This window comes from Ciconia boyciana, chromosome 8 (genome assembly GCF_034638445.1).
Source record: "Ciconia boyciana chromosome 8, ASM3463844v1, whole genome shotgun sequence".
In the NCBI taxonomy this organism is placed as follows: Eukaryota; Metazoa; Chordata; class Aves; order Ciconiiformes; family Ciconiidae; genus Ciconia; species Ciconia boyciana.
The window spans coordinates 15,710,195-15,724,743 of NC_132941.1; the positions used below are offsets into that span (position 1 = coordinate 15,710,195).

Sequence of the window (14,549 nt, forward strand, 5' to 3'; positions counted from 1 at the left end):
AGACACAAATATGCCTCATTTAATAAATGAGTTCTTCCCAGGAACAAGATTTTCTTCCCAAACTTGAAGTACCTGACAATCAGTAAGTGATACCATCCCCAGCCAGCTCCAGGGAAAAGCTAAGTAGGACCCGTTGCTCTGGAGGAGCACAGGTACGTCCCGAGAAACCCATGTCCGTAGACACATCCCCTACCTCCGCAACCGCCACGCACTGCACCACGCGGTGTGTTTACAGGTTATAGTTAGGAAAAGATAACAGCTCACCTAGCCTGAGCAATAGATAAAGACTAGACCACTCACTGGGTGCGGTACTGAGCAGGTCCAAAAGGAGAGCCTGGCAGGTCTGCTACCCATGGGAGACACTCCGCCAAGACTCCCAGAGTGCAGGTCCCACCCACAGAGGCCATCCCTGTCCCCAGTCCCGCCTGCAGCAACACCCGGCCTCCCCACCCTTTGCCTGGTACAATGTCACTGCAGCAACCACAAGCAATAGGGAAAATATTCGGGAAGTTTTGAATGTTTTTTTCCACTGTCTTAATGATTAAACATTCAACAACAGAAAACACTTGGCAGCTTACTGAAAGCCTGTTGATGGCACAGCAGCCGATAACGAGCATCCTACTTGATGACAGATAATCCTTTTTCCATTAAATCAAGAAAGCATTAAAATTGAGATGCTGGCTAACTCCATTTAGAACAAACCAAACCAAACCCTCAAAATTCCCAAAGATCTGAGGGAACACAACAAAACACCCCACCACCTTCAGAACTTTTAGATGTATTTAGGGGATTCTTCTCGCTGGCTTGAAAGTACCAATTTGTGCTGGCCTTCTGGTTGGGCTCTTTCTGGGTGACAGAGCACTGCATTTTCATCTATTGAATTTACCATTTGAATTACCTGCTGATAACTTTTCAAACATACAGGACAGCATTCTACTTGGACTGCTCCAAAGGCAAGCTAGAAAGCTACCTCCATCTCCTCATCTTCGTAGTTTAAAAATAAGGAGTTCCTTATTTATATATGAGGCTTTGTAATATTAGATATTAGAAAGGCTTGAACCAAAAATCCAAATTTGGATCCTGATCTGAATTTTGCAGCTCTGGCCCTTCTCCAAATACTTCTGTTTGGCAAGCAGCAGAGTGGAGTAACAAGAGAAGGCAGCATACATAAGTTATGGGATCTGTATAAAAACATTAAGCTCAACCCCTGCTCTCAAAACTACACACACACACACAAAAAGACTAACAAAACCACCCCAAGCCCCAATTAATTAAAAGATTAATCAGTGCTTCAGTATAAATCTGATCACCCAAACCTAAGCAGTACTGTCATCTCACCCAGTTACAGTATTTTTTCTGCTTAATTTATAAAGCATCCAGAAAATTTTAGGGGGGGTTCCAAATGTTCTTTTCAGATAGAGATTTGGATTCCTACTCACCAATGGCATACAGACACATGCAAATCAAACAGAACTGTCCCAAATGGCAAGCAACCCAGCTATGGAGGCTTGGGATGACAATCCTGCAATTCTGTGCTTATTAAGAACTCATTAGAAATGCTGCTCTGAATCACAATGTCACACCATCTGACTTGCTTCAACGAAGGGAAATCCTGCAGTGGAAAGTAAAGTGTTTACGAAACAAGAAATTGCATATGTTTGATGCTGTGAATTCAACAATTTAATGTACTCCTATGCATTTTAAATGAACAGCAGTAAAACTTAGCCAAATCTTTTATTACTTGAATATTGGTTTTCCCCCCATATACTTTATTAGATACTATTGTTTCAAGAAACAAAGACAAACAAAACCCACGAGCAAGAGTGAAAAATCCACGCTTCCTAAAAGCAGATTTATGAAGATCTTTTTTCTGCAAAGCTATTCTGTCCAACTCGGAGCCAGGATATTCAATAAAACCTCACTCCATTCTCAAAAGGTTACATAAAGGTCAGCATTCATTTTATTCAGGTTTATTTTCTAACCTTGTAAAAATGCCTGCAGACCAAATTGGCTTCCACACCTGCTGACCTAGAAACTCCACCACCGTGGTGGCCGTGCCCCGTTTTGGAAAGTTGCTTCTCCTCCCACGCCGATCTGGCACTGACTGCTGCGTGCCACTGACCTGCCCGCTCCCAGCAGTCGGCAGCATGGAGGAAGGCTTTCCCAATAGCAAGGGGATGCATTTCAGCAGAGAATAGGAAATGTTTTTTTAAGTCACTTTGGTGAGAAGGAATTCTTCTGGGGGGCTTCCCCCCAAAAGGAGGGTTTCCTCCGCACAGGAATGTGTAGTAATAGATAAACGGTGTACCTGGATCTTGTTCAAGGGAATGGAAGATCTCCAAAACCACCCATGGAGGGGATGGACCGGCCATCCTTCAGGAAATGAAGTCGAGTCGAAAAAGTGACAAATGGTGTAGGATTTATTTTGCCCAACTCAAGAGATCTGCACCACAGATGGTTACACCCTGGCACATGGTTTAAAATTTGTTTACAGTCAAAGAGAAACAGGCACATAAAATGATCAGATGGATTGTTTTATGGAAATGTCTTCCCTAGTAGACAGCCCTCACCTCAGAAGTGCATTTTTCTCCACAACGGCTACAAGGGAGCTACCTTGACCAAGTCGTACAGAAACAGATGGAGTCAAATGAAACAAATTCCACTTTCTGTTCCTATCCATTTGGGGAAGCAGAGTGTGAAGGAGAATGACATGCTGCTAAATGCTTTGCCCAAGGAAGGCTGACCTTCCCTGAAATCATCAAGAACTACTCTAAGATATGGTCCACAGCTCAATTTTTTCCTGTGTATTTGACTGCTTATACATCATATCAGGAAATACATTCAGGACAGGCAAGTCTCACCATCACCTGTAAACAATGGAACCATAAAGCCAGGGAAAACTGGGTTAGTGACAAGAAATTTATGCAGTTTTACACAGCATCTCTTAGCTGAGGGGCTCAAAGTACTTTTTCAAAGGAGGTAAACACACTTCTGATATTACATAGATTTAGTGAAATGAGTGCAGGCTGTACGCCTGTCAATGATAATTATTAGCTCTTCCTCACAATGGTTAGTTAGTAATCTTTTATTGAAGAATTATGAGGGTTTTTTCCCATCTCCAATAATGAATTAACCAGGACAAAGGAGGGAATGGTGGCTGGTGCATTTTGGGCTGGGGGCACAGAATAACCACAAAGAGTCTGTAATCAGTTACAGGAAATTTTAAGTTCTCCACTCAATTTTGACAGACCACTTAACAAAATATAGAGGTTTGGTGTTTTTTTTTTTTTCCTCTTATTCCCTGCCTCCCTCTCCCGAGCTACAGAAAACTGAAAAAGAGTAAACGCAGATGGATTGGTCTACAGATTAATCCAACCTGACTCAAGAAATCCGTGTTTTAAAAAAATACATAAAGGGTGTTACGGGAATTTCAACTGCAGAAGAAAACTACCAAAAAGGTGTTTGCACCTGCATTTGCAAAGAGCCTGAAACACATACCACTTGAGCTTCCCTCTTCATTGCCAGGTATTTTATTAAAAATATCAAGACTATCAATAATTTTTTCTGCTGACCTAACCATACAAGTAAGCAGCAATTCCTATTATGAAAAATCTCAATGGCACTTCCCAAATTGCAGAACATTTGCTCTGTCAACAGCTAAGTGACGATCCACACTTGCTGACAATGCCTAATGAGGAGTGATGAAGGCAATTGCAGGAGGGAGCAGGAATGATCTAAGTTGTAAGAAAGAACGGAGCCTTCCAAAGATTAGAAAATACTGGTGTTATGATCAACTAATCTGGTTTTCCAGCACGATACCAAGAGCCCAAAACTAACAAGGGCATAATTCACCTCCTACTCCCCCTTCAACAAACTGGGCCTTAGGACATATAATTTTGGCACTGCCCAGCCTAGCTCATGTGGTTTTCCAATACAACTTCTAGCTAGAAGAGCAATTTGAGGACAAAAATTACGGATCTGAAGCCCACATCCATGTCCAACTGAAATGGCTGCAAAAGCAATGCTTTGTGTTTGCCACTCCACGCCGCCTGGTCCTCAGCTTGGTTTACACACAAGATATTGGGGAGGGGGAGGAGAGAAATTAATCTCTCAAGGAGAATTATTATATTCAAATCTTAACAGATGCCTTTAGGACAAAAAAAGCTGAGATGCAGGCAAGGTGAAAGAAGCTGGGGCCAACCCATGCACTGATGCAAGCACCAGATTACTATTTACAACAGTAAACAAGTACTCATTGAAGAATCATCACCAGTTATTTGCAACAGTGAACAAGAAAACAAACCTGTCCATTCCTTCAATGTTTGCAGCTACAGACTGGATTTTAGATTAAAACAGTGAGCAGAGGGATTAAATTGCCTAAAACTGTTGGTCTTTTTCTTTCACGCCAGCGAGAGCAGACCCTCAGCCGACACCTTCCTCCCTCTGTCATCTCTGCATCTCAATCCTTGTGCCACGCTGCTTTTACATAGGTACATCACTGGCTGTCTTCAGCTATAGGATATCCTTTGGCACCTTAATGTAATATTGAGTAGACTCTGTCTTTGCCACCATATGCTTGGGTACAGAAACATCATATACAAATAACACACATTTGGTAATACAGTACCCTCACCCGAAGAAAATAATTGAAACCCCATTAGCCTATATGCTCAGACAGCTGACTAGGGAAGTTTTCCCGCCTCGGGCTCTAATGTCTGGACAAAAAGCTATTAATAAATATGAAAGCTTTAATGAATCTAAAAAGAAATAAAAACAGGCAGATTAAGGCCTAGTGTCCAGCAAAGACCAGGGCAATTTACAAACGCACCCAACCTGACACTAATCAGCCAGGCTGGGCTCCCAAAGACGTGTTCTCCCTGTCTAGACTTCTAATCCGTCAATGGGAAAAGACATCCAATATTATTTCTGCCCGTTTCAGCGACACTGTAAGAACACATCTGACTGCCTCAGCAACTCACATACACAACATGAAACAAAAACGGACACCACTTTGCTGGATGTGTTCAAGTGGGGCAAACAGGAAAAAAAATACAGTTAGACAGTGATGAACTTTAATTATTGTAACCAAACAGCAGTTAAATACCTGTATGTGATGTTGCAATGCAAATAAATACTTCCTGATTTGTTCTTAAGCACAGCTAAGTAACTCTCTTATCTTCCTCTCCTCAATCCAAACTAATGGTCACTTTATATGCAAAAATACAACAACAACAACAAACAAAAAGCCAAAAACAGACTAGACTCCTAGCAAGCACATTTTTAAGTCTTCAGTATATACATTGACCATGTCTGCAATTTTAACCAGCAGGACTTAACCTATTGTTTCATTTTAAGGGACTCCACATGTTCACAATTACTTGAGCTTCTTTTGTCGAACTACATTTTAATTTAATAAACAGAATAAATTAAGTATGAGTTGAGATAATGAATAACTCATTGTCCCGCTTGAGGCCTACATCACACACTATATTTATATTTGTCTGTACAGTGGAAGGACAAGCACAGACTTGTTTGTGATCCTCAAGTCCAGTATTTCAGTAGCTGCTATATTTTGCTATACTATTTTCATTGACAATACAATTTGAAGACTGAAACTCTTTTTTAAAAAAAAAAAAAGAAAACCAACAACAAACAAACAACTAAAAACACCCACTATGCACAAACGTGTAGGATAAAAGAGGTGGGGGGGAAACAATATAGAAGAGTACTAATCTAGATGTGCTAAACCCTTTGGGAAGCAAAGGAGGAATTGAACACACCAACCCGCCAACACACACAACTGGCACGGCAGGGGAAGAGGGGAGGAAGAGGAGAGAAGGCAGAAAAGAGGAAGCTCTCTTCTGCACGTTACACCTAGTCCTGTTAACAACAGAGCACTGCCATTTTCACAAGCAGCCTTCTACAGCCTCTCCCACTGTTTATCCCTCACCAGCACACAGCACCCGCTGAACAGAAAAGTCGATTTGAGACTGCAACTACAGAAGACGACTTTCCACTGTTTACTCCGAGTGCAGTGTGCACGACTTCCCTGGCAGTGCTCCTCATCCTTGCTGCTCAAAAACAACCACCGCATCTACATGAAGATGCAAATTAACATTAAACTCCAGCCTCAAATGAAGACTGCTTGATCACAGTACAGAAACACAGAATTTCTAGTAGTCCCAGACAAAAAGATTTGCAGATATCAAAGAAAAGGTTCTATTATAAAAAATAACCTTATCTTCAAATACTGCTTTTCAACAGTATAACCCACAAGGGAACGGATACTGCCTGAAAGCAGTGGGGAAGTCCCAGCCCGGTGCAGGTAGCCAGGGAGGAATGCTCACAGAGAGGTGAGGAACGTCTGTGAAAGTACCAGGAGACAGGGCTGCAAGGTGCTGGCAAAACCTCTGCTGGTCACAGGCACCGGGCAAGCCACTTACACCGAGCAAAACGCTGCATTCCTTTGTACCAAACGTGGGCTCGGGCTATTCATCGAGTCTACCTGAATCAAATAAGCAGCTTTCATTTAAAAGGCTAACATATGTGCTCTTTTTCCTCAAAAAGAAAACCCATAATAAAAGCAGAGGTTTTACTTAGTAGCCATTTTGTCTTCAACTTGGACATGATACCTAATCTGAATGCAATGTAAACATGCTCTCTGAGGCTCATTTCCAAACAGCACATTCATGGAAAGAGAAGAACATATAAAAAGGCCATCACTCAATATCATAATAAATTAGAAGGGTGTGAAGATTTTGTGATCTAAACAGACAGGAAATTCTGCAGTTCGTATTCCTTCTCTAGGTCACATTGCAGAGAAAACCAAAACAAAAGGTAGCAAGTGTGGATTAAGGACAATGAATTACTATTTACTGTTTACATTAAAAAAACAACTAACAACCAAACAATAAAGGCATGTTCAGTATGCCATACAATAAAAGAATCAGAAGGAAAAATTATATTTGGATTTGCTTTCTGTTCCAGATATATCAATTCAAACCATAGAATCTAACTATAATATGAAGTAATATGCAAGCTAGATCAGTATGTTTTTATTAGGATGAGTACATGTATTTAGGTATGGTGTGTATATATAAAGGAAAACACTATATATGAGTAACCTATATTTACAACTCCCTACTTTCACAATACTTTATCAGCCCCCTCAGCCAAAAGCAGCTTTTAAAAACATACACAAAATAGAAATGCTGCAAGTGACAGCCTCTTGCAGATTTTTTTTTTTAAAAGCAGAATATTTTATTTGCAGGGCAAGCTAAACTCAATTTATCTCTTTCCCCCAAATGCACATAAAATAAATATTCTTCAGTAAAATGTTGTTTTACTATGAATTTTGTTTTAATTTTTAGGAAAAAAAAAAAAGGATTCCCGTGCAAGAACTTGCAAACCATCATCACAAGTTTCAGCCAAAATTGCATTTCAATTGCCAGACTGGAAACTCAGAAGCACAGAGGTTTACAGGGTGGCTGGAAAAATGCACCCTTACTGCAAGGCACTGCACTCCCTGCTGCATCAACACTCTGTGCTGGGGGTCTCATGTGAACGTTAAAAAAAAAACAGATGTAAAAACAGAGGACCGTATAAGATGCCGACTAATTAAAATGCCTTCAGCAGGTGAGATTGTACCCATCCGTCTGAACAGAGCCGCTCCGTAACTGCCATTATCGCTGAACAGGAGCAGGCAGCACCACTAACCCACCTCCGGCACACGGGAGGCTGCCTCATTCCTGGAAAATAACAAGTACCAGGCACGGCAACGGCCTCAAGCCTCCTCACCGCCTCACTGGCACACCTGCCCACGGCCACGCGTGTTTTCCGCGCGGCCGCCCGCGGCGCTGCGCGTCTGGGGGCGCAGCGCCGCGGGGGGGGGGAGGGGGGGGCGCAGGCGGCTCCGCGCGCGGCTCCGCGCTTCCCGGCACAAAGGGGCCGCGCCCCCCCCACCCCGCGCCGCTTCCGCGCCGAGCCTCCCCCACCCCACGTCCCCCGCGTACCCGAGCGCTGGCCCGGGGCGCAGACGACCCGGGCGGCGCGGCGGCGGCGGCGGGGCTCGGCCCTTACCAGATGGAGCTGCGGATCTTGTGCTGCAGCGCGCTGGCCTCGCCGCCCTGCAGCCCCGGCACCAGGGCCGGCAGGGCCCCGCCGGGCGCGGGGGTGCCGGCGAGCCGCCGCGGCGGCTGCCCCTCCGGCTGCTGCTCCTCGGCCATGGGGGCGCGGCGGCGGGGACGCGGAGCGGCGTTGGCCGCACTAGGCCTCTGCCGCAGCCCTCGAGTGAGTTGCCTTCCCCTGTTGCCCGGGGGACATCACGGGCGGAAAGCCGAGCCGCGTCCCAGCCGCTACGCCGCAGGATGGCGAGCCCGGCCCGGGGCACGGCGCATGGCGGCCCGGCCTCCGCCGCCACCCCCGCGCAGGGTCGCTCCGCGCTCCCCCGCCTCGCAGCACCTGGCCCGGCCCGCCCCGCGCCGCGCCGCCGCTCCTCGCCCCGCGGCCGCCGTGCCCGCCCGGGCGCCGAGTGCGCAGGCTCGGCGCTGCCCGAGCAGACGGGCCGCCCCGCGCCGCCGCCGCCGGGGAGGGGGTCGGGGGCGCGGCCGGCGGCGGCGAGCGGGAGCCGGGGCGGGGGGGCTGCGCCTCCGATAGCCCCGGGCCGGGGCCTGCGGGCCGCTGCCGCGCGGTGGTGGGCTCCTCCCGCAGCTGCCCGGCTCTGCGGGGGCAGCCCCCACGGCGCGTCGGCGGCGAAAATAACACATATGTGTGTGTGTACGTTTGTTATAGACATATATATAAAATACACGTAGATGTGCATGATTTATATAGGGTGCACCGAGCGCATCGCTGCGCACTGGAGACACGTGAACCCCGCTCCTGCGGCAGCATTACATCAGCTGGCTGCACCACAGCCGCCCGGCTCCTCTCGGGGTGCTCCCTGCATCTTCCCCTGCCTCCCAACGCGGGCAGCGCTCCTGAAACGCTCGTTCCTTAAAATAAAATTAAATTCCTCACTGCTCACACGTCCCTGAGGAAGCCAGCCATCGACACGGGGCGGTGGCAGGCCGGGCCGCCCCTTGCCGTCAGCCTTCTCGTGTGTCCCCTGGACGTAAACGGGGCCGTGGTGCCATTAGTCCCACGGGCCTTTACCCCCAGCTTTCTGTGAGCAGCAAAGACGGCTCAAGCTGTCCCTGTGTTGCCCCTCTTTTCCCAACCACTCCAATTCTGGTAGTGTTCTGACGGGAATTTGCAATTTTCACGCTCAGCCCACCGGGACAGCACTTGGCAGGGGGATGGACGCACAGGCACCCTTTCTGACGGCGGTACGCAATGATAAAGGAGTGACTTCTAGCCTATGCTGATCACAGAAAATGTGGGCCTAAAGACGACTAATAGTGTAAATACACACATGGAGACATGGCATTGCTAAATTTAGGAGATGAGTGTTTGTAAATTACTACGTCACCAACCAAAGCGAGACTTTGAAAAAATAAATCTTCACTTACATTTCCACTGCTCCAAAATCAGAACATTAATGGCTATGATAATGATGGTGATTTTCTTCTCCTTATAAAACCTCTCATCAGAACCACAAAAACTAAGCTCTCCTGTTCCTGCCTCTTATTAAAAGCATTTTTTTTAACTTTAATTGGAAATTTTCTGAAGGGCATCCAAAACCAAAGAGAAAAATACAAGTAAAAATTGTAATCAGAAGTAAACAGAAAAGTAATCAATTTAAAATCCCTAACTGTTATGCTTTTTGCAGGAAAACTACATCAATATGCATGTAAACTGGCACAGAAGGACAAATGTGAATGTCCTGGGTGATGTTTTCTGGTTTTGTGGCAATTTTCACTTAATACCAATTGTATCAACACAGCCAGGGTTGCCTCTGTTGAGATCTTTTGTTGGACCCTGTGACATCTGCCTGGCCAGAGCTTAACCCACGGGGATCCCAGCCGTAAAAACGTTCTGGCCTACCCATATCTCTCAGTCCCAGATTGAAATCGATGGGCCTACACATCAGAATAAAGTTCAACAGATGTGCATCATGTTTGCAGGATCATAGACTATTACAATAAATTGGAAAGATATACATCATTTCAGTGTTGCTTTCAGTCTAAACCAGCAGTTGGAAGACAAATTTATTATTTAGGTCCTCGTGAATTTAGTTCCCAGCCATGTCAAATTGTAATCACACTTATTTACAGCTGTATGGGCATCATATGACCAAAAAAATAAATTAGTCACATCTATTCTGCAAAATCTGCCACGCCAGGCACAGGCTGGCACCCCAGGGCCACCACTGCCACCCTGTAATAACACCGGGTGTTTTAGGGCAGAATGTGATTAAATTGGCACAGAGATTAAATAAGTGGGCCAGACTCCCAGGTTGCATTTTTGTGGTGGAAGTGGTCAGTGGGCCTCAAAAGTTATGTCTGTACTCCCATATCTCACCATCAATTCACCTTTTTTTTAAAAAAAACCCACCTCTTTTTTTCTGTGCTCTTTTAGTGTGAAGCCTTTCAACTGTAAGCCAGTTTCTATTGCTGGATTTGAGTAGTAGGCCCAAAATAAGATTGCACAGAGGCCCAAAATGAGATCGGGGTCCCGTTTCGGATGAAGAAGAGATTTCTTCCTCAGGCTCAGCAGTAAAGAATAATTTAATATTTTTTCCAGCATGAAAGAGATGGGGCTGTGTTGTGTGTAGCTACAGCAGAGAGGCCCACACTCTGCTCTCCAAGAGCCTTTTCATATTAGGAGTAGTTCTCCCTCGGTGCTTCCCTCGTGTTCCCTCAGTGCGACTGAGCACGAGTTTGGTGGAGGTTTGTTACACGCCTGTTTTAACACCGAGTGAGGAATTTTTCCCTTTACACAGTAGGTAGGCCCATAAACAGAGGCCATTTTAGCTGACTCCTACACAACCAGCTGAACATGCCTTGTGTTTCGTACGGTCTCTGCACTTGTGCAAAATGGGTGAAAGAAAAATGGCAGCATCTTATACACAGTTTACATTATTATATGCAAGTAAAGCAAAGAACAAATAGATCCAGAATAATTGTGTAAACAAAGAGCTTGGGCTGACAGAATTAACTTGAAGACACTGAGGGGAATTATTTAACAGCTAAGAGACGAACCTGAACTCAGATGGACTGACTGGAGACCTCCAGGGAATATCCACTGAGGACCACTACAACCATCTGCTGGACTTCTTGTACGTAATGGCTCTGAACACCTTAATTTGACACTGAGATTGAGCTCCTGGGTCAGCACTGTATAAAAAACGCACAAAAAGTAATACAAAGGAGTTAATTTTAAGTCCCATTACTGTGAACAAAGGCATGTGTGAAAGTTTAAGCATGTCAGAAACCTCACCAGTATTTGCAGGACCGGGATCTTACTTATTGTTTCCCATTTTCCAAACGTCTGTTTTTATTGAAGAGCGCAGCAGCTGAGCTCAGAGCAGGTAGGCTAGGGGCTTCCTGTCCTCCTCTTCCTTTCTGCAGACAAATTTTGCTCGTCTAGAAACTGATGTTTCTGTATTAGCACTAAAATTCCTGTCTTTTCTAACTCAAAAGCACTGGAAGCCTGCTGTGCCAGACAGATATATTCATTAGAGGATGATCTTCAAAAGAGAATGAAAGAGCTGTTTTGGGGAAAGAAAGAGCTGGCTGTCTGCATGAAGACAATCTCCACCGTGCGGTCCTGTGACAGGCGAGAGCTAACTCCATTTTGCCAGGTTAATTCCAAAAGCTGTGTTTATTTTCCCTCCATTTCTGGAGCTTAGGATCTAACGCAAGCCCTCTCTGCGGGGAGAAGTTGTGCTTAAATACTGTCTAACCTATTTTCCAGGATTTTCTCTACTGTACTTTAGCGTGGCTTTGTTTTGTTTTTTCTTCCCTGTTATGAATTGTCTGACAGTTGGGGAATATAGTGTCTCATGCTTTCAAGGAGGAATGCCTCGCTGCCCTTTCTCCAGCTAGCAGCCAGCATTGAGGGGAAGGCGCTTTTCCCGCTCTCCGGTCAATAGAGAGGGATCTGCCACCTCTTGTCTAGCACAGGGCCAGAGACCTGCACACTCAGAAACTAACCTGAGGTATGAGGCAGATAAATAATGAAATCTCGCTATCTTTATCCTCAAGACAAACACAAAACATGTTCTGTGAGGATAATTGACTTTAAAGGCTTGCTAAAAAAAGACACTTTCCAAAAGCTTTAAATTCTGGTTCAGTGAACTCCATTTTGATGCCTTTTTGCAACTCTCCTTCCCTAGGGATGTCTGTCTCCATGTATCCTGAGCTATGCCCAAGACATCTCCCTCTGGTTCTCTTTGTTTTGTTATCTCCATTCATGTGTAGCACCTGTAAAATGAAAGTGCAGTAACTAGTAATTCACCTAACCAATTTTAATGAATACTTCAGCCTTTATGGTTTCAATTATTTAAAAAAACCCAGCCAGTTTACCTAGGAAAAATTCAGACTCATATCATACCAACTGACAGGAGAAACCGGGCTGTGTTCAAACCTGGAAGTGAAAAGGGGGCTATTTTAATTATAATGAAAGCCTGCTTGACCAGAAGTTTGCCAAGCTTTGCTGGGTCTTGCAGCATCTGTTTGGAGTGGGTGCAAGTGTTGTGTGGAGGGCAGTATTGCAACCTGGCAAATAACGGGAAACATTAAAAAAAATGCTAGGGAAGTCTGAGGTAGTCCCCGTGATCACAAGTCCTTCTCCAGTGAAGAAAGTATTAGCTACCAGTCTGACGTTATGGAAACAGTTTTCTTGGCAACCACAGCTCCAGTTCTCTGCTTTGCCATCCATTTAGTCATTCATATCTCTGCAAGGCAGTTTTAAGGCGCTAAGGAAATGGGTATGCAGCCCTTACTCTGTGCAGATGTGGATGATCATCAGGTGCAAAACAGCGATGGCCCAGGCTCATGCAAGCCTGGCTGTAGCTTGCCATGGTCAGTCAGACAAGGAGTATGGTGCTTTGCTGGGGTAATACACCGATCATTTGCATTCTGTAAATCATGATAACCACGTTAAATTCCCAAGGTCCATCCAGGTTCTTTGATGACACAGATAGTTTGAAACTTTTCATTTCTGTAGACTGCCTCCTCTGGACAGTACAAAAAATCTCAATGTAATGTCAAATGGGCTCAGCTGCTGAGCTTGAAAAAGTTACGAGTATGTTGTTCCTATATACTGCATGCTTGTCTTCAAGCTGGAAGAAGTCAGTAAGGAAGAAAAAGGCACCAACTACCACAGCCTAAGAAAACTACTTAGAAGAGGACAGTGGGTCATGAAAGTGGTGATTCAGACTGTCCTGTACAAGGCTGATGAGTAGGAAGGAAGGGCTGTCACTGCAAGAAATACCAAAGTTTGATACTTGACTGAGCGAGGTTTTAAACAGAGACATCCTTCCATTTTCAGTGTTGTTGAATATTTGATGCTCCTGCAGGTAGAAGTTAGGGGAAAAATATTTTCAGTCAGACCCCTACGCAGATGCCTGATCTTGTTAGTTGTTTCTTGTGCTGACCCAGAGGCTCAGTTTTAGGGAGATTCTGACAGAATCAAGGCCAAGGAGAGAGAAATATACACAAGTTTCATGTAACAAAGCTGCAGTTCATAGAATCATAGTATCGTTTAGGTTGGAAAAGACCTTTAAGGTCATCAAGACCAACCATTAACCTAGCACTGCCAAGTCCACCACTAAACCATGTCCCTAAGCACCACATCTACACGTCTTTTAAATACCTCCAGGGATGGTGACTCAACCACTTCCCTGGGCAGCCTGTTCCAACGCTTGATAACCCTTTCAGGGAAGTAAAATTTCCTAATATCCAGTCTAAACCTCCCCTGGTGCAACTTGAGGCCGTTTCCTCTTGTCCTATCACTTGTTACCTGGGAGAAGAGACCGACCCCCTCCTCACTACAACCTCCTTTCAGGTAGGTGTAGAGAGCAAGAAGGTCTCCCCTCAGCCTCCTTTTCTCCAGGCTAAACAACCCCAGTTCCCTCAGCCGCTCCTCATCAGACTTCTGCTCTAGACCTTTCACCAGCTTCGTGCCCTTCTCTGGACACGCTCCAGCACCTCCATGTCTCTCTTGTACTGAGGGGTCCAAAACTGAACACGGTATTCGAGGTGCGGCCTCACTAGTGCTGAGTACAGGGGCACGATCACTTCCCTAGTCCTGCTGGCCACACTATTTCTGATACAAGCCAGGATGCCATTGGCTTTCTTGACCACCTGGGCACACTGCTGGCTCATGTTCAGGTGGCTGTTGACCAACACTCCCAGGTCCTTTTCTGCCTGGCAGCTTTCCAGCCACTCTTCCCCAAGTCTGTAGCGTTGCACGGGGTTGTTGTGGCCCAAGGGCAGGACCTTGCGCTTAGCCTTGTTGAACCTCATACAATTGACCTCAGCCCATCAATCCAGCCTGTCCAGGTCCCTCTGCAGAGCCTTCCTACCCTCAAGCAGATCAACACTCCCGTACAACTTGGTGTCCTGCAAACTTACTCCTGCAAACTTACTCCTGCAAACTTACTG

The 14,549-nt window shown here is 45.5% G+C and overlaps 1 protein-coding gene across 2 annotated transcripts in view; it reads right to left on the bottom strand.

Annotated features, from left to right (window-relative positions):
- RFX7 (regulatory factor X7) overlaps nt 1–8,510 on the bottom strand; it is a 54,305-nt gene extending 45,795 nt beyond the window's left edge. Inside the window, exon 1 of one of the 2 annotated variants that reach the window (XM_072869694.1) lies at nt 8,080–8,510. In XM_072869694.1, the coding sequence (XP_072725795.1) occupies nt 8,080–8,225 (146 nt within the window). In that variant the 5' untranslated portion in view covers nt 8,226–8,510. The remainder of the gene's footprint in view (nt 1–8,079) is intronic. The other variant, XM_072869695.1, reaches the window with a different exon arrangement.
- Between the last annotated feature and the right edge of the window lie 6,039 nt (nt 8,511–14,549).